The sequence below is a fragment of the Anolis sagrei genome, chromosome 4 (assembly GCF_037176765.1).
Source record: "Anolis sagrei isolate rAnoSag1 chromosome 4, rAnoSag1.mat, whole genome shotgun sequence".
In the NCBI taxonomy this organism is placed as follows: domain Eukaryota; kingdom Metazoa; phylum Chordata; class Lepidosauria; order Squamata; family Dactyloidae; genus Anolis; species Anolis sagrei.
Genome location: NC_090024.1, coordinates 186,367,008 through 186,391,203, shown reverse-complemented (window position 1 = coordinate 186,391,203; position 24,196 = coordinate 186,367,008). Strand labels below are relative to the sequence as shown.

The 24,196-nt window shown below is 38.5% G+C and overlaps 1 protein-coding gene across 1 annotated transcript in view; it reads right to left on the bottom strand.

Moving 5' to 3' along the window:
* Positions 1-2,465: 2,465 nt before the first annotated feature.
* The window catches only part of MAPK13 (mitogen-activated protein kinase 13), a 30,863-nt gene continuing 9,132 nt past the window's right edge, over positions 2,466-24,196 (bottom strand). The window contains exons 3-12 of the mRNA XM_060773181.2: positions 23,658-23,716; positions 21,371-21,479; positions 20,521-20,550; positions 17,425-17,472; positions 13,392-13,506; positions 12,173-12,244; positions 10,203-10,282; positions 7,821-7,899; positions 4,356-4,532; positions 2,466-2,775 (exon numbers count right to left, since the gene is read on the bottom strand). Coding sequence (XP_060629164.1) covers positions 2,696-2,775; positions 4,356-4,532; positions 7,821-7,899; positions 10,203-10,282; positions 12,173-12,244; positions 13,392-13,506; positions 17,425-17,472; positions 20,521-20,550; positions 21,371-21,479; positions 23,658-23,716 — 849 coding nt within the window. The 3' untranslated portion in view covers positions 2,466-2,695. The remainder of the gene's footprint in view (positions 2,776-4,355; positions 4,533-7,820; positions 7,900-10,202; positions 10,283-12,172; positions 12,245-13,391; positions 13,507-17,424; positions 17,473-20,520; positions 20,551-21,370; positions 21,480-23,657; positions 23,717-24,196) is intronic.

The following is a 24,196-nucleotide window of genomic DNA, read 5'->3' as shown; positions in this document are numbered from 1 at the left end:
AGCGATAGGAGTCATCCCACCAGGTTTCAGTGATGGCTATGATATCATATTTGTGGTGTAGTGCTAGAAGTTGGAGTTCGTCTTGTTTATTTCCCATGCTCTGTGCATTAGTGTAAAGACATGTGAGCCCCTGGGATCTTCCCTTGAGCTGTTTAATTGGGATTATTGTGCTTTTGGTCCTTGGTCCTTGTTGTGTTTGTGCAGCCCTCCGTTTAGCCTTCTGGCAATTCCCAGACATTATGGGTAAAGTAGTGTTCGCAAGGCTGTTGTCCCCCTCCCCCGGTGGACCTAGTTTAAAGTGCGTCTAATGAGGTTTGCGAGTCTGTGAGCAAAAAGGTGTTTTCCTACTTGTGTGAGATGCACCCCATCCCTTGCCAGTAGGCCATCCTCCTGGAATAGCAGGCCATGGTCGAGGAAGCCAAAGCGTTCCTCCTGATGTTAGAGGCACAGAATTCTATATTGTCAAATGGTACATGTTGGGCATCAATTATCCAGACATGGAAAATAATGCAAGTGACATCCTTGCTTATTGATGGTTCCGTATACACAGATGTTGTTCCATTCACAAACTTATTATCAAAATGGTATATAAAATGACCTGGTTCCAAGAATTTTCAGTAAGGAATACTCAATCTGTCTTATGAGTTTTCAATGCAGAGTCCACTACCCTTGTGTGACTGTGTGGTCATCCTAAGGCAAACCTCTCACAGGATTTTCATGACCAGATTTCTTTGCTTTCCTCTGAGGCTTTGACAGCGTGATTTATGGTTGCCCAGTGGATTTCCGTGGCCGAATGGGGATTTAAACCCTGGTTCCCCAGAGTCATAATCCAATACCCAAAGTACTTCACTACCATGATTCTTTAGTCTCCATTATCTTAATAAAACCAGTGGAAAGTTATCACGCTTGTGTAGGTAATTTCTGTTTAAGCTACCAGGAATGAAAATTCCAGTAGAATACTTGAAACCTGAAGGAAGAAGTAGTATGAAGGGGATATAATGAAACCATATCTCAGGCAGAATATAAAGATACATGTTTGAAGCTGAGATACTTTCATGGGTAAGACGAAAAGTTATATGGCCCTGGAACAGCTTCCTGAGTTTCAGTTCTTTTGGGATTGTATTTTGTAAAAGACAAGAAAGGTTGGGATTAGCATACTAAATCCAGTATCACCATTCTGTATATTTCAGTGCAGGCAGAAGGACTTCCTGGCCTATATGCCACAAAACTACCAGCACGCTGTTTGTTGTGGTATTTGAAAACTAACAAGGCTGTTGTTGCAATTTAGTTGTTGTGTTCAGGGGCCAATCCTGGCGTAAAGGAACTGTGTGGCAGTCTAATGCATTTTGAGCAGTTCAACACTTGGGTCAGGGGTCATTTTCTGGGTGGAAGAACTGTGAGGCATCTTGATTTCTTTTAATGGATGTTGTGCTGGCTGTTCTCATTTTGTTCCAATTCCCCCCTTTAACAAAGTGGAATTATAGATATTTCACAGACTATCTTTAATATTACTCAAAGGCCAGGAGATGTGACAAGGTTCTAAAACAGAGGATTCATGTACTGGTTATAATAGGGCAAAGTATCAGAAGTACCTAAGATAATCCTTCTGTGATTTTAAATGCTAATTTGGTACAATTGCTCAATCAACTCCAGGGATACTTCGAAAGCAGGAGTCAACTATTTCACTGGGTCTGAGGACCAATTGTGAACTGTGTGCCAAAAGTTCTGTTGCCAGATCTTAGCAGAAAACTATAAAAGAACATCAAAGCAAGGGTGAAATTATTTTTTTATAGAATGCTTCCTGATTTGTTGCCAGACTGGGGAAATAAATAAGCCCTTTAAAATGTATGCTGGACAGGGAAGCATTAGCAGTCTGTAGTCAAATTTGTAGTTTGCATGTTTCAGTGGACTAGGACTCTGAGGTACTAGGGTTAGAACACCACAAGGATTTTAACCCTTCCCTCTGCTATCCAAACCTGAAAAAATATATTTTTGGATGAAGTTGCACTTTAAAAATGTACCTGTTCTGACTTACAAACAAATTTAAGAAAAACTTAACAGAATCTATCTTGTTAGTAACTTGGAAACTGCCTGTATTTAGAATAGCTTTTAACAGAGTTACAACTTGCAAATCTTTTTAAATTACTGTGTTTTAGAAATAGATGTATAAAGTATACATTTTCAATATCTGAAATAATCTAAAATTCAAAACTGTCCACATGGGTGATTAAGGTAGTTGATACTATTATTTTCTAAAGGTTCAATATACACAAATGTTTTGTGTATTGGGTCCACAAAACTGCTGCTTTCTTCAGTAAATATTTGCTTTTGTGATATAAATTATGATACAAAATTATTTATCTGTAGGGCACAGAGGAATAGTCCAGAAATTATAACTAAAAAGAGAGTTGTAGCTTTTTGAACCACATTGAGAAATGCATAAGAAAGGAAAACACAACACACAATTTATCATAAAGGTCTTTAATGAGAAGCATATCAATTTTTGGCACCAAAAGATGTTACTTTAACAACTTCAGCTTCATACGAAGGTTGAACTTCCTTATATATTCAGTGTCCTTTTATTCTATGTACACAGACCTTTTCATGCTGGTTACTATTTACTTCTTGTTGGAGTCAAAACACTACTGTTTGTTACTTAGTGGAAAAGGTGGTCCAGAATGGAATATGCCAAAGTTTACAGCGTCATACCACTCTTCCTCTTGGAGTCTTTCCGTGCAATTGGACTGAATGTTAGTATTTCATTGTAAATATGCCCTTGAAAGAGAAGCAAAGGTATGATTGTATTTGTGTTCGATGAGCACTGAATGTTTCACCTTTTTTAGCTTATTACATTTCACATGTAAACATGAAGAATATGCTTAATAATAAGTGACTATAACAAACATTCAGATATGTAAAAGATTGTAATATGGAACATTCTGAGAAATCTTGAGTACAATACAACTGTGGAACCAATCTGCCTCCAGAATCAGGAAAAAATATTATAAATTAAAGTTAATTTATAAAGTTAAAAAAAAGTGAAGAGAAGAGCTAAGAAATTCAAAGTGGAAGACAGGTATATATAGCCAGGCATAATTTGCATAGCAAATTCATTGTGAACATCTGGGGAAAGTGTATTAACAGACTGAAAGGAAATAGATTTTATTTGGTGCAAAAGGCTGGGGATAGGAATCATGCAGTCCTCTGGTGCTAGACTATATATTTAAGCAGCCATAGCACAGCAATTGGTTAGGGATTCTGGGAACTGCAGTTCAGCCCCACCTGGAGGGTAACTCGAGTGATTCTGGTATACAAAATATAAAAAGAAAGCTTGATAAGGCCATACACAAAACTGTTCCAAAAGAAATTAAGCTTGTATTCTAAAAATTGAGTTGTGGAAGGAATCTGAAAGAGATTTGATGGCTATTTTGCAACAGTAATAATTCAGGCAAATCTTATTTCAGGACTGGAAGTCCCATTTTAGTCTAGATATGTGAGAGTGGATCACCTACTGGCCCACACAGCCAGTAATGAAAGTTGAGCAATTTGCAATCGCTAATTTCCTGAAGTCTTTTGTAACAACTGAGTATAGACATTTTGTCTCTTTAAAACTTTGGTTTAATTGCACCATCTTTTTACAGGCCTATATATCATATAGCTCTGACATACATTCCTCTTTGATCCTGTAAGTCTAAATCAATCAGCTTACAGCTCCTCCACTATCTTCATATAGAATATGCCACAACTGCCAGAAAGGTGTGTCCATTTTGCAGGCTAATGCAGACAACACACAATGCAATTCACATATTTCTTAACTCCAACATAATGCTATTGAAAATCATGTGGCATCAAAAGAGGTAGTTTACATACCATATTACTTACAGTATGTAAACTGGACATGTATTTAGATCTGTTCATTAAACACATCTTTTCATTTCTCTCTGTTTTTTTATTGCGGATATGAATAAATCTTCTTAATTTAGAATCTAGAGTTTGACGGCATCCTTTGGACAGCCCAATAATAATTTATCTCATAATCTAAACTGCTTCCTCACTTTAGAATGAGGGAAATATGAACTGAATGCCACTAGCAATGTAGAGTCCTTCTATGAAACAACATAGAAAGAAACCCCTGGGATTGCTCTTACCTAAAGAATTAAAAGCCTTTTGAAAGAGTGTAAGTAATAGAAATTTAAGAACTAATCAGTTTTCTTGAGAAATTAAATTGAAAGGAATCAGTTTTATCCTGATACATTTCCTGCTCATTCTTCTATGTGCTTTATCTTAGGGACGTCAGAGAACTAAAAGTTTGACTGTAAGCAAGCCTTTACACAAAGTTATCAAGTGAAACTTACTTCTCCATTCATTGATTGAAAGTTTTTGTGCCCCGATGGAGTCATCATAGGAATGATGCGCCTCTGTCTCTTCCTCAACATCTCTAAACGGTTCAAAATATGGATGAGCCAGAGCTTGTGTGGCTGTAAGACGCTTCTCCACGTCCAGCTGCAACATTTTGTCAAGCAGGTCCACTGCTGCAAGAAGGGAGATTAATATTGCTTAATATGAGCAGAACAACAAGATGTGGAAACGCATCTTTCAATTGTTCCGATTTGGCAGAGTTAGTCCTGATTAATCTCCTTTCACTTTTCAGCAGCTTTGAACACGCCCTAGCTTCTCTCATCTCTTATTTTTCTGCTTTATTTACATCATTTGGTGCAAACTGAACTAAAAATGCAAAAACAGATTGCCCTCAATTCCCCAGAGAAAAAAGAGAGGGAGTGATCAAAGTTTTGTCCCTTCTATGTCATCTGAGGTAAAAGCAAACTACTGCAGACCTTCTTAGGCCCCTTCCAGACTGCTCAGATTATCTGTTTATCCTACGTTATATGGCAGTGGAGACTCATACAGTATAATCCAGTTTAAAGCAGATAATAGGATCAGATCCTGGGATATAGGGCAGTGTACAAGGAACCATAGAATCACAGAGTTGAAAGAGACCTCATGGGCCATCCAGTCCAACACCCTGTCAAGAAGCAGGAAAATCGCATTCAAAGCACCCTTTTGAATTAATGAGGAAGTGTGTTCTTCATCATTAATAACTTTTTCTGTCTTGACTGCACTCTGATGTTGCTCAGCTTCTCATGCCCCAGTTTTCATCTGTGAAATGGTGGTGGATATTTAGTTAATTTGAATTTGAAGAGGACCAACCCTACAGGAGGCAGGCTCTGAAGGGAGTCTCCTGGATATTGTTCCTGACCTCCTTAGCTGTTCTCCTCTGTTGGGGGACAGAATTATGTAAACAAGTGCCTCTTCAACACTGTTGCTCCAATGGTTTCAAACTCCAAGTTCCAGAAATCCCAGCCACCACAGCCAATGATCAGGAATTCCTGGAACTGAAGTCCCAAATATAGATCAAAGTTTGAGAACTATTGATATATGCCACACCACTGTCCTAGGCCCCTAAATTAGCTTATTGTGTCTTACATCTTTGTGTGGGCAAATTATATTTTGATTCAGGTGTTTCAATTGAGTTGCTAGCATTTTAGTTGTATGAAAGTAGGGCCACAAATAAACTTAAAATGTATTTTTAGAGCACTCCAGTGCATGCCTATTAGACATTTCACCCTGAGTCCGTTTCTAGCATTTATGCTGTGATCCATCAAATTTAGCTGTTTGTTTTTTACATTTATGGAGTAACATTACTTGTGGAGTGATTATCCTTGGGACAGTTAATTCACATGGAGTCTGAATTTGCAAGCAACATTAAGTAAATACTTGAGAGAAGAAAGAATGAGTGAAACAGCAGGTCACAGGCAGCAGCAATTTTTGTGAATATGGAAGCTGAAAATATAGTTATCATTTCCACAGTAATTGTGGGTAAGATGGATCATATACATACCTGGGAAGAGAAATACAGTTATATAAATTCTTTAAAACACAAATACAAGTTATAGCAAATTTGAATCCATTTACATCTTTAAAAGGACAAAGTTAAAGACTGAATATATAACAGCATGCAGTTACTGCATGTTTTAAAATCTCTTCACAGTTCAATGCCCTTAAGTGAGTGCAAATGAAGTAAGTTTCAACTAGATGAAGGCACCACACTAGGCTTGGAAAACAGGAACACAGGAAACCCGTTAACCCATCATTCAAGACAGCTTCCTTCTCAGTTTTATTTCTTAATCCATTGCTTTTTTCAAACACTGCAAATGCTTCTTTTATTCTCATCTACATCCATTAGAATAGGTTAGGTTCTAGAGCAAGTCTGCACAACCTGTGGCAGATGTTTGGGCCTCCATCTCCCAGAAGCCAACTATTCCAATGGCCAGAAATTCTGGGAGCTGAAGTACAAAACACCTGGAGGGCTGCAGGTTGTGCAGCTCTAGAGTCAATAACTGACATGCAGACCTCACAGTGTTCAAAGGTTCTGGTGGCCCACTTTGCATGAAAAAAGTATGTGACATAAAGCCATAACAAATCAGATGATTTCTTCCATTGTTTTATGTTGTTCTTCTAACTTGTTGCTTTTTTGATCAACACAGCTCACTTAGCTTTGAATCTATGGCCAAGGAAAGAACATCTATAAAGGATATGGGTGTTTGTTTTACATTAGAATAATATTTTAAAGAAACCTTGTTTTAGTATGACTGCAAGATGGAGGTTCTTACAATTAAAGGTATTAACTTGGGGTTGGAAATGTCTCAACCAGTCCTAGATGGGCTTACACTTTCCCTGAATTACTGTGTTTGCAGCTTCAGGGTAATTCTGGATCAATTTCTCCAATTGACAGCCCAGATAGATATGACAGCCAAAAGTGCTAACTATCAGTTTTGACTAATATACTAGCTAAAACTAGAGGATCTGAAGATGGTAGTGCACACATTGATAACCTCAGCCAAAATGATTAATCAGGCATTTATGAGTGATCATATTATACCTATATTAAAATAACTTCATGAGTTGCCAATGAGTTGGTTGTTACCTTGAAACCCTTCTCCCATTTAACCCACCATGAGATACAGAGCCAACCTTAAGAAATGGGGTACAAAGTGGAGTCCATGACATGCGAGTGTGGAGATGAGTAAACCACAGACCACCTATTGCAATGCAGTCTGAACCCCATCACATGCACAATGGAGGACCTTCTTATAGCAACACCAGAGGCACTCCAAGTGGCCAGCTACTGGTCAAAGGGCATTTACTAGAATTCCAAGTTTGCAAAATTTGTGTTGTTGTTTTTTTAAAAAATACAACTGTTTGGTTCGCTCCTAATACAATAGATAAAAAATAACCACATCCACTCAGGTCTTCGGAGTGGGGGGATTTACTTCAATCAGCCAGGACCAGGCTGGCAATTGCTAAATTACTTTCGTCAGCCACCCTCAATTTGTGGAATGACCTGCTGGAAGAGCTCTGACAACTGAACACACCATCTGCATTTAAAACTATTAAATACTGGCAGGCCTAGCCAGATAGTTTATAAATTATTAATTCTTTAACGTGTCTGCTTTTCAAATTTTATGTTGCTGCTGTTGATGATGATGATAATGATCATCATTATCACAATCATTTTCTACACCATTCTGAGGAATATGGCAATGGGGGACAGCCTGGAACAAAAACCATACCTTTAGTGTCTGTTTATTTGTAATATGAAACATCACCCAAAGTATGATTAAATGATGATAGCTGATTTCAGTGGAAGATAAAAAGGGCTTAGTATTTTTTAACATGTTGATCTATCCTACAATGGTATGTCATCAGGATTCATGAAACAGTGAAGCAATGAGCTAGAGGACAACTTCACAACAACTTACCGAGAGGACTGGCTCTGGGGAAAAGTCGGGACAAATCCATTTTGGGAATCTTGGGCATTGTCTGTATGTAGCTTTTGGCCTAAAAGAAACAAGAACATCGATACATTCTCTGGCTGGGAAATTAAGTGTTAATATTAAATAATATAATGGGTTGCTGTAAGTTTTCTGGCTGTATGGCCATGTTCCAGAAGCATTCTCTCCTGACGTTTCACCCACAACTATGGCAGGCATATCAGGGGTTGAGGGATCTGTTGAAAACTATGTAGAATGTCCAGAGTGGAAGAAAGAACTCTTGTCTGCTTGAGGCAAGTGTGGATGTTGCAATTGCCACCTTGATTAGCATTTAATGGCCTTGCAGCTTCAAAGCCTGACTGCAACATTATGCATATAATGTTGAACGAAAGCTTCATACATGAAACGAACATTTTACTTCATCGTAGATACATTAGCTTCTTTCTCTATGTCTATTACTAGGATGCACTAATGACCTCACATGCTCTTATTACGTTGCATCTGTTTTGCTGTTATTTCTCATAAGTTTCCTTATATTATGGCTGGGGAACCTAATTTCATGAATGCAATGGGCGGAAGGGACCAAAAGGAAAGAGGGAGGGCAGCAAGTGCAGAATGGTTCAACCTCTGGTAAGGAGCATCTATCTTCTCAGCACACTACTTAGCAGGGATGAGGCTTTTACACTGCACACTTATAGTAGAATTCCATTATTGTGGTTGCATGCTACAGAATCCTGGGGGTACTAGTCTGGGAATGCACAGGATCTCTGTGCCATCCCAGAGAATTAGAAATACCCTTTCCTAAAATGAAGAGCCCAGGATTCCATTGGATGTTGCCATGGCAGTAAAAGGAGATTTATGATATTGCTGAAGGCTTTTACTGGGGTGTTGTGTGGTTTCTGGGTTGTATGGCTGCGTTCTAGCAGCATTTTCTCATCTCAAGGTGCCAGCCATAGATGCAAGCGAAACATCCGGAGAAAATGTTTCTAGAATACAGCCATACAGCCCAGAAACCACACAACACCCCAGAGATTTATAAAAATCTGTGTTTCAAGCCAACATCTGCATTTCACTTGAGATTCATTTATCTGGAAAGAAATCAGATATCTCTTTTTGTGTGATCACTTGAAGTGTGCCCCAGCCACATCAGCCTCCTTTGCATGATACTAATCACAGACCCTTTTCTATTTTGGTAGTACAATCTCCTGTCTCTGTGTGGGAGGGACACTGCATCTTGCCAGATTTTGTAGAGAACCTGCAATGCTCAGTCTTCCTACCTTCCATCATATCATGTAGACTTCACCCACTAAAATGTTCTCTTTTGTATTTTTATTAAAAGTACAAAACCCTTGGTTGCATCCACACCTGCAAAATAACTGGTTCTTTTCCTCAATCCCAATCCTGGTTAAACACATAATGTTCCCCCAGTTTCAAAGTGAAAGTCATTATTTAAGATGCATGACAACTATCTTTTTTTAAAAAAAAAGATAGAAAAAACTCTTTTTAAACATATATGTGTCCACCACCACAATTCAGAATAGAGTGGTACAGGTTCATGTGTGGTTCCTTCAGCATCACTGTTCTACTTTTTAAAACATTCAGTGTATATCTATGCTATTTAGATGTTTGGGATTTTCTGCTTGCTGACATGATGGTGATACTATTAATTAAATTCAATTAGACTTTAATCCCAGGTTGTAATAAAGACACCTTGGATGACTGTGTGTATCTGCATACTGAAATACCCAAAAGTCTGAAATTGAGTTTAGATTTTCAATGTTTGTGAAAATCTAAACTCAATGAAAATCTAATCCTAGTTAGTAAAGACGTCTTGGATCAGGTTGCACTTCTAAACCATGTACTTGGAGAAATGTGAAGTTGTCATAGGGACATATATCCAGCAAAGGGCCTGAGTGAAAACATGAATGCCCAATGCTCCTGCTCTATTATTCATTAAAAAGTAAGGTTTTATATGTCCCAACAAAAAAGTAAGTGGGAGTTATGTTCAGATAAGAGGGCAGAGGATTACTGCTTGAAATCAATCCTGTAGTAAATAGATTGAAAGAAACATGGGGAGAATTGGGCTATATTTGCTGAATTGGGTCTGATTGGTTTACAAATTAGCTGTTCCTTTTCATACACACACACACACGGCAATCCTGTTAGTCTTCTAAGGACAACGTGTCAAGAACTTCTAAACTGAATGAGAAGGCATTCAATTTTCCGAAGACACACAAACATTTATGCACAAAGAAGGATGTATATGTTGAGGAACTGTGTGGCTTTAAAGATTGATTTGAGTTTGGAAAAAAAAACTGTATTTTTTTTTAAAGATAAGTTTTCAATGCACAGTATTTGTATTTTTCTTACCGCTTTGTCTTCTAGTTTCTGTATAAATTCCTCTCCAGGGCTTCCTGTTACTTTCAAGATCAGAGTCAGCTGATCAAGATCTGGCAGACTATGTTAAGGGATCACATTTTGGAACCAATGGATTAACAAGCTTAGGTAGCAAACATTTCCACAAATTGTATAAATTGCATCTTTTGTCCCAGGAGACTTGGGGAGTGTACTGGTCCTGTCAGTTTTATGTCTTTTGGACAAAGGGATAGCAAATCTTTCCCGTTTACTGATTTTGAGCGAGACTATAATCCACAACCATTTCCTTGGGAATAATTCAGAGAGTTGAAAAGTATCTGTTTAAATGGGAAGTTCTAAGAGAGCAATCCCAGTTTTCAGATCTGTTGGCCGATGGGTTAGAATAGCAAAGAGGTATTTCTATGCTAGTGGAAAGATGTTCTACTAGTAGATTTAAAATACTGAGATGCATGCCACGGAAAGCTCTGCAGACATAGAACTGCTCTCAGTCCAGAAATAAGAGTTTTTGGGAGATAGAGGTCGCTTTGGATCCATTAGTATAAAGTCCATTCAGGAAACTCTAGGATTTAACCCTTAACTATGCCAGTCTTGAGTTATTGTAGTTAATTTAGTTTCACTAGGAAGAATTACCCAACAACAAGAAAAAGCCTGATGCTACCCTAGCTCAAAGGTGGGCAACACCAATTCCTCAGGACGCTGTAGAGACCTCTCCCCCATTGTACTTGCTCCCTGAGGGTTCATAGGGGACACAAAACTAACCCCATGGGTGGCATGTAGTAAGTGGGCAGCAGCTCATGATACATGTTTGCCCTAGCAGATAAGGATTTTTGGAAGGAGGAGGAACCATTAATTTTCATACATTTTGTGTTAGTTTAAAAGAGACCAAGCATACATGTCAAGAACAGTATTTTCAGATTTTAACATAATAACATATTTATAGACAGTGTCTATAATAAACTGTTGTAGAAAGTACTACTGTATGCCTGTTCCCACAAGTATTTCTACATTTGTTTTATACATTGTTGTAGGCTAAACATTGAGGGCATTGGCCTCAAACATTCACTTTTTTAAAAAAGAAAGCAAAACTATTGTATAACTTTAGTGGGTTAAGAGTCTGTACCTCATCATAGGAGGCTGTGTTTATTTGGTATTGGTTGTTTTAAAATTATTATAATTATATTTTAAAAATTAACACGGTACAATTGCATTGTTACAATACAAAGCACCTGAATTATTTTTGAATTTTGGCAACTGTGTACTTCTGGTGACTGTACAGTTTGAAATACTATTTTTATCAAATTTTATAACAATGCAGAATTAGCCAATTGAAATGCAGTTCATGTTTAACTGCTTTTAATGATATATATTTAATGCTTACATGTGCTCTAGTTTATTGTCTAATTGGTTTATTACTACCTAATCCCCATTTCAACATTTAATTCTTTCATTATAAGTTTATTGTTATTATTGTGCATTGTTTTGTATTATTCCTGATGTTGTTTGTTATTTTGTAAGGCATTAAATGTTTGCCTCTTTTTGTATTGTAAACCACCTGAGCCCCTTTTTAGGAAAGAGGTAAGGTCTAGAAATAAAGGTTTTTTAAAATTGTTGTTGTTGTTGTGACATTGACTTTTCTCAGCTCTATACTCCCCCAACCTTGCTCCCATCATACACATAGCTTTATACAATGCAGCTCTATCAATTCTCTTTCTTTTAGTTATTCTTATTTTTCCAGTACTTGTAATTCTTGTGGCAAATTTTCCTAATTGTTCATAATTTTTTTTGGTGGTTTAAATTCGCCATTACTTCTGCACATGTATCTAATAAATGATTTGCATGTATTTTCAACCTCAAACATTCCTTTAAGAACTTCATAGAATCAAAGTGTTGGAAGAGACCACATGGGCCATCCAGTCGAATCCCATTTTGCTTTCTTCCCAGAATCAGCAGATCAAAAAGGATACAGTCTTTCCCCTTAAACAGAGTTTTTCCTGTCAGCATTTCTGCCATGATGCAGCCAACCGACCAGATGTCCACTGTTTGGGAGGAAATGTAAGACACACATGAGAAAAAGCTTAATGTTCAGGTTTGGAAGCAGACATAAAACACCTCACTGATCTCGCAAAGTTGCTAGAAGTGTGCTTGTTAAAAATAGCTTTGTTATTATTAGTATAAATAAATAGCGTAATAGCGTGATTTATTTCTGGAAAAAATGTACAGGCAGTCTGTAAGTTACAAACAAGATAGGTTCTGTAGGTTTGTTCTTAAAATGAATCTGTATGTTAGTCAGAACAGGTACATTTTCTAAGTGTAACACCAGCCCCATATATATATATACATATACACACACACACACACATACACACACACTTTGGATAGCATAGGGAGGCATTGACACCCCACGTGGTGTTTGTTTGTTGTCTTTGTCCCTGCTCAGACTTTCTGTCCATGTGATAATCAGATTTTGAAAATTTTGGCTTGCTATGGAATCAAGGATTGGCAATAAAAGCTTCAGCTGAAATGCCTTTTCCCCATGATAACTCTTTCAGGAGTAAATTTCCCTTCCTAGGGTTAGATTTCTCTCATTTCCTATTATCTCACCCCTGTCCTTAACTATGAGTCATTTGTAAGTCAAATGTTTAGGACATAATAATAATAATAATAACAATAATAATAGGGAAGTTTTCGACTTGTGGTTTTGTGATACGAAATCCAGCATATAGATCTTGTTTGCTGTGACATACTGTGCTTTTGTGTCAGTAAAATAATTATAATATAATACTTTATTTCTACCTGCCACCATTTCCCAAAGGGACTCGAGGTGGCTTAGAAAGCACTCGTAATGTAATAATACATACGGTGAAATAAATACAGATATACCAATATCAAAGAAAAGCATAGTTAAGATCATCAGTACATAAAACAATACCACAATAAAATAATCAACTCTAAAATACACATTGATAGAATGTTACGGTAATTATAGTCATAAAATAAATATCAACTATGCTAGCAGACTCTTAGCCATTGGTATTTTATGTCTGCCTATACCAGAAGCAGTATAACAGAATATATTGTATTAATATAGAAGAAGAAAATGCATATAGAAACACCAATTGTGGTCAAAAATCCATCTCTAAAGAGAAGAGTTTCCCAAATGGGCGAAGAAGCAAAACAACATACCAGTCTGATTGTAATGCATCCAATTGAGAATTACTTCCGGTGCTCTGTACCAACGAGTCACCACATAACCAGTCATCTCGGTATCTGTATGCCTTGCCAGGCCAAAGTCCAAGATCTGCAACACACACCAGTAAAGTGATGAATAACATTTTACATTTCTGGATTACAACTCCCATAAGTCATTACTAGTGGTCAATGTGGCTGAGAGATTCTGGCAGCATGAGCCTTGAAGAGTAACATAATAAATAATTAGGGATCCACTCAACAGTCCTGTTGGCCTGCAAGAAGGGACAATCTATTATTTTCTCAAGAGTAGTCTATTTCAGCCAAAACTGATTCCGTTTAGACTCTGCCATCACTACAAATAATGGGGTGCTTGATTATTATCATTACACTGTTTCTGCAATGACGAAATCTATTTTTGAGCTTGCCTTTGAAGCTGGCACAATGAAACTTTTTCTGAAACTGTGTCAATCTCTTTCAGTCTATGTAACAGCAAACTTGTCAACAGTTGGTTTGGCAACAGCCATTCCAAATGACTTTCAGACCCAGCTGATACAAACTGAGGATAGAAATGGCATGCAATCCTAGCTGCCAGCTATTCTTGTATTCAGAAATACAGAAATTGCGGGAAGGGGCCATTTTTGCAGACCCTTTGGAATAGAGACAAAGGTCATTGACAATAGTTGCAGGGAGGATGGAGCGAAAAGGAGTGTTTCAGCCTTCTGATAATGCCACTGCTAAATACTAGCAACAGTTGCCTCACTTCTAAATCCCTCAAAATCTTTCCAAAGACATGTTGCCTCCTGAATCCCCGCTGGATCCACTTCCTCTAAGTCTTCTTTTTATAATGACTATTCTTGGTTTGATTTGGCCTAAATCATGCTAGATCTTTGATATAGCAACCAAGCAGCTGGCATCTCTATGTTGAACAGAACTTGGTTAAAAATGATTTAGTATGTTAATGACTCTTTGTTTTTATTTAATATCCAGAAAGCAATTAATCTTTCACAAAATAGAACTATTCAGTACTCCAGCAATCTCTGTCTCTGTCTTCATCCAAATCCTAACCTTGTTTGATCCTCATCCTCCTCTGTTTCATATCCTCATCCTAACAGGACATCTTGCTCACATTCTCTCTCCTAGTTACAGATGCAAATTGACCCAATCTTCTGCCTCAGTCTCTCTAAATTCATACACTCTACTATGCATCATATAATCATAAAACTTGGGGGGAGGGGGACCCTCATAAGGGCTATCCAGTCTAATCCTCTGCCATGATTGTTTGAATACACAATCAAAGCACTTCTGACAGATGGCTATCCAGCCTCAGTTTTTTAAAACTCTAGAGAAGGAGACATCACATACTCAGAGACAGCATATTCCACTCCTGAACATCAAAGCACTTCTGACAGATGGCCATCCAGCCTCAGTTTTTTTAAACTCTAGAGAAGGAGACATCACATACTCAGAGACAGCATATTCCACTCCTGAACATCAGGAAGTTTTTTTTCTTAAGGTTTAGTTGGAATTTCGTTTCCTGTACTTGTGCCTTAGTTTTGGAGCAGCAGAAAACACACCTGCCCTCTCCTCAATAAGACATTCATTCAAATATTTAAACATGACTGTTACGACAGCGCTTAAGTTTTTCTTCTCCGATTTAAACATTCCCAGCTCCCTATGTCACTCCAGGCTTCTAGACATTGACATTCTCTGGAAATGTTCCATCTTATCAATATCCTTCTTAAATTGTGATGCCAAGGACAGGACATCTAGCAAAATGCCATTCAGTGCAGAACCACAAGCTGCAATATATCTTATTCCCATTTCATATTATTCCCCGTTCCCCTCTGAGTTGCTTGTGTGTGTGTGTATGTATGTGTCAGAAGTGACTTGAAAAACTGCAAGTTGCTTCTGATGTGAGAGAATTGGCCGTCTGCAAGGATGTTGCCCAGGGGACGCCCGGATGTTTTACCATCCTGTTGGAGGCTTCTCTCATGTCTCCGTATGGGAATCTGGAGCTGACAGATAGGAGCTCACCCTGTCTCACAGATTTGAATCGCCAACCTTCAGGTCAGCAGTTCAGCCAGCAGAAGGGTTTAACCCATTGTGCCAGTGCAGCTCCTCTCTGAGTTGCTGAGTTTGCTGAAGCCACTTGCTTACTCCCAGACTCAGTGCTGACTGGGGGTGGTTATTTTGAGGCTCAGGTAGAAATTTTGGCTTATTTGGCTGGTCTTATAAGGAAATAGTGTGGGAGGGATATTGTGACAACTGGTTTGGGTGACTTCTGTTTTAAAGAGTTGACTGCACATCAATTAGCGCAAGGGGAGATGTTTAATAAATTATGAGTGCCCTAAAATGTATAGTGTAGAAGAGATGTCTTCAGACTTGATCTTCAGGTTGTGCAGTCCAAGGGTGACACAAGGGACTATCTTTTGGGGCTAGCCACAGGCAGGTCTCCCCATTTGACTCATGGGCCTTCAGGATGGGGTCACTGGGGAAACTCTCCTTAATTTTTTTTTACTGTTGACCAGTTACATGCTATTGGCTATGGCTTGGAAGCTGGGCTGGGCTAACTTATCCACAGCTGACAGGGGAGGTAATCCAGAGGAATTTTGCATTATGCAAAGTCTGCACTAGACAGCTGCCTTTGAAAATGTCATTATAAATAATTGTGCAATTATTTATACAATAATTATATTGTATAAATAATGCACAATATAAATAATATATAATTTACATATACAATATACAATTATATTGTATATTGTATAAATAATTATAGATGTGTCTGTGCTCCTAACCACAGACACATCTGTGTCTAAACCTGCTGTTTCCCAGGAACTAAGCAAATACCTCTGCCTAGCAAACACCATCCAGAGCAGTGAAAATACCATTAGAAATCATGATAATATATAATAGATACCCACAGATCTGCCTTTTCCATGAAGGTATACAGCTGACACACCAGTCAAAGACGGGCAAAGGCTCTCCTGGCCACAACAACAGTGTTGCATCGAAGAGCCAACTCAAGCTACACTGGTCTTTCATAGGGAGAGCAACCCCACTGAGAACAGGTTAAAACCCAAATCCTGGATTTTCTACAGACCAGCAGAATTTCCATCCTGTCTCAATTAAGCAACAGTCTGTTTACCCACATCCAGTCCTTTACACACAGGCAATGTTCAGGTGCCACCACAGCTTCCTTAGCATCAGTTGTAAAGGAGAGATAAAGCTGGGTATCATCAGCATTCCAATAACACCCAACCCAATGCACCAAATGACCTCTTCCAGCAGCTTCATGTAGATGTTGAAAAGCAATGGGGATAGTACTGAGTCATGTAGAACCTCACACATTAATGGTCAAAAGGCTGAACAGCCCCACATCAACACCTTCTGGAAATGTTCAGCTATGAAAGCCTAGAATCACTGCAAAACTATGCCCCAAGTCCCATATCGGCCAGATCTCCAGGAAGATGGTTGATGGCATCAAATGCCACTAAAAGATCCAGTATGTGAAATAGGGACTCCACACATTCTCAGCTTCAGGAGAATGCAAATGTACATCCTCTTTGAATAAATCTTGGCAAGAAACCCCATGTATGATCAGACTACCTGGACTCAATCTGATTTCAGGTCTGGTTATGGGACACAGTAGTCTAGGAAATCTGTTTCATACATGGGGTTTCTTGCCAAGATTTATTCAAAGGGGATGTACATTTGCCTTCTTCTGAAGCAGAGGGACTGTGACTTGCCCAGGGTCACTCAGCAGGCTTCTATGCCCAAGGTGGTCTTCATAGTCATTGTCCAATGTTCAAGCTTAAGATACTTAAGTTAGTCATTATTAAATTAAGTCTTATTTTTTCAATAAGTCTGCTCCATATATGACAAAGATTAGTTCAATCTATTTAAATCAGTACTTAAAGCAAGCACAGATAAGAATAGATATTTGTATGCTGCTCATTCAAAAGGACCTTATCAGGCTAACAATGCAAAATGCTACTGCATATGTCAAAAAAAAACAGCAACCTACCTTTAGTTCACAGTCCTCATTCACTGCTAAATTGCCAGGCTTTAAATCCTATGGTGTGAAAGACGCAGGCAGGAAAAAAAATCCAAAAAAAACAGGAAACAATTAAGCCTGCAACAGTAATGCCATCACAATTTCCTTCCATTTTGAAAACGTATGTTATAAAACCTAGGCTTTGGCAATCCTGCATCCCTTCATTAGGAGTAAGCTTCACTGGAAGCAATGAAATTTACTTTTGGGGGTCCCAAGGAGAGGGTAACAGAGGGGAAATGATGCTGGAAATAAAGTATTTAAAACGTTGTGAATTATCAATCATTTGTATTAATACATGTATTAACAATTTAGCGTGTTTTTTATGTGTGGCTGAAGACTAGCTACAGGGCCTTTAAATGCACTGGTGGGCATAAAGGTCTGCTTTGCCATGGAACAACCTGAGCCTGGAAAGGTTTGTGTGATTGTTTTTTTGTATATTTATATCCCATTTTATTTCATTTCAGGAAAGCATCAAAGTAAAATCAGTTTCAGCAAATTAAAATAATTAAAAACGTATTAAACAATTTAATAATAATAATAATATTATAATTATAATAATTATAATAATAATTTTAGCAAGTTAAATATAGTTTAAGGGTTTAGAAACCATTTAAAACCATGTACATAGACGTTTGGGAGTAAATTAATTAAGGCCCAAAGGTTTTAATGAAGAGGATGTTTTTATTTGCGACCAGAACAAAGGTAGTACTAATGAGGCTTCCAAGGAGAGAGCATTCAACAGTTGAAGGGCAACTGATGGTAACTTCATGATTTTAATACAGTTTTCTTGTATAAAAAATACACACAGTTGGTTTGCCATTGCCTTCCCTGAATATTTTATGCACCTGGAATTAACCCTTCCTAAGGTAGTTCTTAGGCAATAACATTATTCTCAGTGTTTCTAAAGGACCAAACAACAGAGATTGGGAATGCTGGGATTTATTTATCTTTTTTGGATCATAACTCTCAAAATTGCCTAGATTTAACTGGTGGGACCAGGAATACAGAAAAGTTAGGTGATTATTTTGGCTTCTTGAAAATGACAGAGTGGGTTTCTCTCTCTCTTCCCCCCTCCCCCTCCCTCTTTTTTCCCAAAGGTTTTTCCTCTCAGTTGTGAAATGTTCCTTTCGACTATTTCAGTCTTGAAAGATGGCCTCAGGGTATGCAGTAAGCTCTGTGTAGTGATGCTTTCCCAGGTAACATGTGGTATGTTTTCCTCAGGCAGTTTCAAATTGATTTTCCCAACTCTCTCAGAGAGAAACCAGACATGCCTCACAATTTTTAACCCAGGGCTTCAACCTGAAACATAGGAGGAAAGAGTCCTTTGAGTGAAATAATCCTGAACAGGAGCAAGAATATGTTCCTCAAGACAAGTCTTGACATGCAGCAGGACAAAGTGGCCTGTTTCTGGTAGACCCTGAGATAGGAAATCGATAAGAAGAGGTATTATATCTGAATGGTGCAGTAAGAATTGTTTCTAAAATAATGGCTGTAAGGCTCTTTGGGTTCCAACTACAAGAAGAAATTATATCTGGGACCACTGTTATAATTGTCCATCTATTGAGAGAGGACAAACTAGGGAAGAATTAGTGGCTATGCCACCAGGTATTTTCTAAATGTAAGATAGAACACAGAACTGTAAAGGTGCAAGAGACCAGCTAGAGCAGTGTTCCTCAACCTGGAGGTCGGGACCCCTGGGGGGGGGGGGTCGTGAGTGGGTGTCAGAGGGGTCGCCAAAGACCATCAGAAAACAAAGCATTTTCTGTTGGTCATGGGGGTTCTATGTGGGAAGTTTGGCTAATACTATTGTTGGTGGGTTCAGAATGCTCTTTGATTATAGGTGAACTATAAATCCCAGCAACTACAACACCCAAATATCAAGGTTTATTTTCCCCCAACTCCACCAGTGTTTACATTTGGACATATTGAGTATTTGTGCCAATTTTGGTCCAGATCTATCATTGTTTGAGTCCACAGTGCTCTCTGAATGTAGGTAAACTACAACTCTAAAACTCAAGGTAAATGCCCACCAAACCCTTCCAGTATTTTCTGTTGGTTATGGTAGTTTTGTGTGCCAAGTTTTGGTTCAATTCCATCGTTGGTGGAGTTCAGAATGCTCTTTGATTGTAGGTGAACTATAAAGCCCAGCAACTACCAAATGACAAAAATCAATCCCCGCAACCCCACCAGTTTTCAAATTTGGGCATATCAGGTATTGGTGCCAAATTTGGTGCAGTGAATAAAAATACATCTTGCATATCAGATATTTATATGACAATTAATAACAGTACCAAAATTACAGTTATGAAGTAGCAATGAAAATAATTTTATGGTTGGGGGTCACCACAACATGAGGAACTGTATTAGGGGGTTGTGGCATTAGGAAGGTTGAGAAACAGAGCTAAATTCATCTAGTCCAACTATGGCTGATGCAGGAAATCCACATCTAAAGTGCCCCTGAGAATAGCCACCCAACCTCCATCTAAATACTTTTAGTGGTGAGCCCATCACTCTCTGAAGCAGTCTACTCCATTATCAAAGAGCTCTTCTTAGCATCAGCTAATTCTACATAACTTTTCTTGAAATTTATTGCAATCTCTTTCTTGTCTTTGGAATCAAATAAGTTTGCAAGTAAGTATTAAATAAGTACCCTCTGGAGTAGAAATGAATTCTGGTGTTCCCCAGACTCCATGTTAGGGTTTACTTTACAATTTTTTTAATGACATCTCCCACAATCCCTAATAACTGGCCATGGCAAGTAGAGCTTAAGAGAGTTATAGTCTGAGACATTTAGAACACTGCTTAAACTATGAGCCCCAAACCCAAATGTTGCCATGACTTTTGAAGCACAATAATAGCACTATAACAGTGCAGCATGATAGGCTCCCTCTAGATGTGATTGGATGACAATTTGCTGCACCTCTAGCCAACACAAGCAAAGGTGAGGAATACCTGGAGCTGTAGTTCGACAGCATCTGGATGCTTCACATTGCTCACCCTATAACAGTGAGCTGAGTGGAACGCATCAAACAAATAACTTTACATTGAGGAAAAGGTGGCACATACCCTGTGAATGATTCCAGCAGAATGAATATACTGCAATTAAAAGAAAGAAAGGGGAGAAAACTGGATTTGATTTTAGTAGAAAAATATTGCCCTGATCACATCAACAGTTAATAATCTGCCTGGATAATTCCTGAATAACAGAATATGTTTCTATTTCTTGCTTCCCCCGTACAACCTGCATGGGAAGTACCTTGCCTACAGCCAGAAGTTTTGAGAAAACTGAAGTATTTTGCATAATTCTGCCAAGAGAAAAAGTGAAATAAACAATCCAGAGATATGCTAGGCTTCTTCAAAGCAGGAGCAGCTGGTGGCTTCCATGTCATTCTGGGATTTAATCCAAACTTTAAAGGAGCTATCCTACACGCTGAACCTATTTTAGGGGTAGGGCTCCTGATATTACAGCTACCAGCTGCTACTGCTCAAAATGTTTTTTCAGCAAGTACAGCAATGACAAGCTGTTTTGAACTCAGGGAAGTTACACAGTCAACACAGTCTCCCTTCTCTGTTTTGGCTTATTTCAATTACTAAAGGCATAACTAAATGAATCTTCTCCAACTTGATCCCCTCCAGATTTGTTGGGTGCCCATCAAACATGTTGGCTGTGACTCTGGGAGTTGTAACCCAACCCATATGGAAAGTATCTAAGAAGGCTATCAATTTATGCACTCAAACTAACAAGCAAACACATAAGCTTATGTGTGATAAAGATGGAAATGTACAAGCTGTTCTCCTACTTCTTGGAGAATCTACTAAAATATGTTGCCCTCGCAAGGAAACAAAAAGAAAAAAAGCAATTTTTTCAGCAATATCTGGCAGAATAAATTTCTTCCATTTCCTGAAGGTCACTTACCTTCAGACCTTTCAACACCTGGTAAATAAGGTACTGGATCTTTTCCTCACTGAACTGATGTCCCATTATCTTCTGTAAATCTGTTCGCATGTAAGGCATCACCAAATAGCTGAAAGGTGACAAGACAGTCCCTTGAGTCTTAGACAAAGATGTAGGGTTTTATATCATCATATTCTTGGTAGCTTATTAAGAGAATAAGCAACACTTTCACTGAAATAAAAAATCTCTATTTTATGAAGAATCCACTTGATATGGGGTTTTTTTGTGATCAGGATGTATCCCACTGCACTGTGCAGTGATGATCTGGCTTTTGCTCCCTTTTGGTTATATTTTTGGTGTTCTTTTGCAAGATACCCCATCAAAAATACACTTTTTGGTCCTCTAGTCCAGTGTTCTCAACCTGTGGGTCACCAGGTGTTTGGGCCTACAATTTCCAGAAATCCCAGCCAGTTTACCAGCTGTTAGGATTTCTGGGAGTTGAAGGCCAAAACATCTGGGGACCCACAGGATAAGAGCCACTGTACTAGTAAATGGTTAAAGTTGTAATTCTATTCAAGTAGAACCACTTTTCATAATTTGAGAAGAATCCTACAATTAGTCTAAGTCCAATTGCTAGTCCCAACTAGAGATTCAATGAACCATTGTGGATTTACATGTGTTGACATGCTTTTCAGCAATTCATTCAATTATTCTTGCGGTCCAAGGCACTCTCAGAATTTTCCTCAAACACCACAGTTCAAAAGCATCTATCTTCCTTTGCTAAGCCATCCTTATGGTCCAGCTCTTGCATCCATAGGTTACTACAGGGAATATCATTGCTTTAACTATGCAGATCTTCATTGCCATTGTGATGCCTCTACTATTTTATTGAGATTGCTCTCCTTCCAAGAAGTAAATGTCTTCTGATTTCCTGGTTGCAGTCTGTATCTGCAGTAATCTTCGTACTTAGAAATACAAAGTCTGTCATGGCCTCCACATTTTCTCCCCCTGTTTGCCAGTTATCAATCAGTATGGTTGCCATAATCTTGGTTTTTTATGTTTAACTGCACCCCAGCTTTTGCACATTCTTCTTTCACTTTGGTTATAAGACTCCTCAGCTCCTCCTCACTTTCAGCCATCAAAAAGGTATCATCTGCATATCTAAGGTTGCTAATGTTTCTTCCAGCAATTTGAACTCCATCCTTGGGTTCATCAAGCCCTGCAGTTCGCATGAAATTTACCTCCAATGTTTCTAATTTTCTGGAAGAGGTCTCTTGTCCTTCCTATTCTGCTGTCTTCTTCCACTTACATGCATTGCTTGTTTTAAAATAGTTCCTTATCTCTTCTGGCTAACTTCTAAAATTGTGCATTTAATTGGGTATATCTCCCCATCATTGCATCCCTTTGCTCCTGACTGTCAGCTCTAGCTTCTCATCCGGGGGCATGAAAGAAGCCTATCACATGATGGTAAAACATCCAGATGTCCCCTGGGCAATGTTCTTGCAGACGGACAATTCTCTCACACCAGAAGCAACTGGCAGTTTCTTAAGTCACTTCTGACACACACAAAAAATCAACACACACAGCATTGACCTAATGTCAAATCTCCTTAAAACTCTTAGGACATAAAAATATTCCAAAAAAACCTGGACAACATGAAAAGGAAGTATATCCTTATGTCCAAATGTGCAGAATCCAGTGCTGGCAGAACAATAGAATCCAGGAAAAATAGAGAAAGACAAGTCTTTTCTTCTCATTGCAGCCCCCTTGCTCTCTCCCCCCTCCCCTCCCCCCCCCCCCCCCCCCCCAGAAGTGACCCAGAGGATTATGGAAGTTTCCAGAGCTGGTTTTCCTGTAGCTCTGAGAATTGAAAGGGAAGAGTGGAATTTTATTTATGTACAAAGGGCAGTGTCACTATCAAATTGAATTTAAGACTGTGGTCCCAGTTGAAAAACCATGGACGCTTTTCTGTTTTTAAACCCATGGATACTTTAAAAAAGAAAGAAAGATGTAATCTCTCTAGAGTTTCGTGTAGTTTGACCTATCAACCTCCTTTTTAAAAGATTACAGCTAAGATTCCCCACAATGTTCAATTCTTCACAGATCATTTGCCTTTGAAATTTTAATGAAAGATCTACGCATACCTGCCAGGATACATCAGGCATTGTACATGCTGCTGCTATGAAAAAGAACATCTGTTTGGCATGTAAGTGTTGACATTATGCAATCACAATGAACACATACACTTTAGAAATAAACTCTGCAGTAAAAACTTAGATTGTTTTAAGGGACAAAATTGCAAACTTACAAATCCTGGAATCCTTCGAAGGAAGTAGCTGATGTGAAAACATCAAGTAACCCAATGACCTGTGGAAGAGATGGATGTATATTTTTAAGATTATGAAGAAAATGTGCAGTCCTTTCCCACCCTATAAAAATGCCCCTCAGAAACTCCAGAAGCTGAGTCATATTACTACTTGAAGGTTTTCCAAGAAATAAGATGACGGTACTCATATTTGACACTACCCAAACAAACTTCAAATCCATGGACTAATTGAAATATTAGAAAAAGTATCAGTATGGTGTAGTGACCTGAGCATTGGATTCTAGGATTCTGAAAAATCAGGATTCAAATCTCCTACTCAGCCATGGAAACCTACAGATGGTTTATCTATATGTTGGGCCCATGGTGGCATAGTGTGTTAAAGCTGAACTTGCTGACCGAAAGGTTGGCAGTTGAAATCCAGGGATTGGGTGAGCTCCCACTGTTAGCCCCAGCTTCTGCCAACCTAGCAGTTTAAAAACATGCAAATGTGAGTAGCTCAATAGGTACTGTTTCTGCAGGAA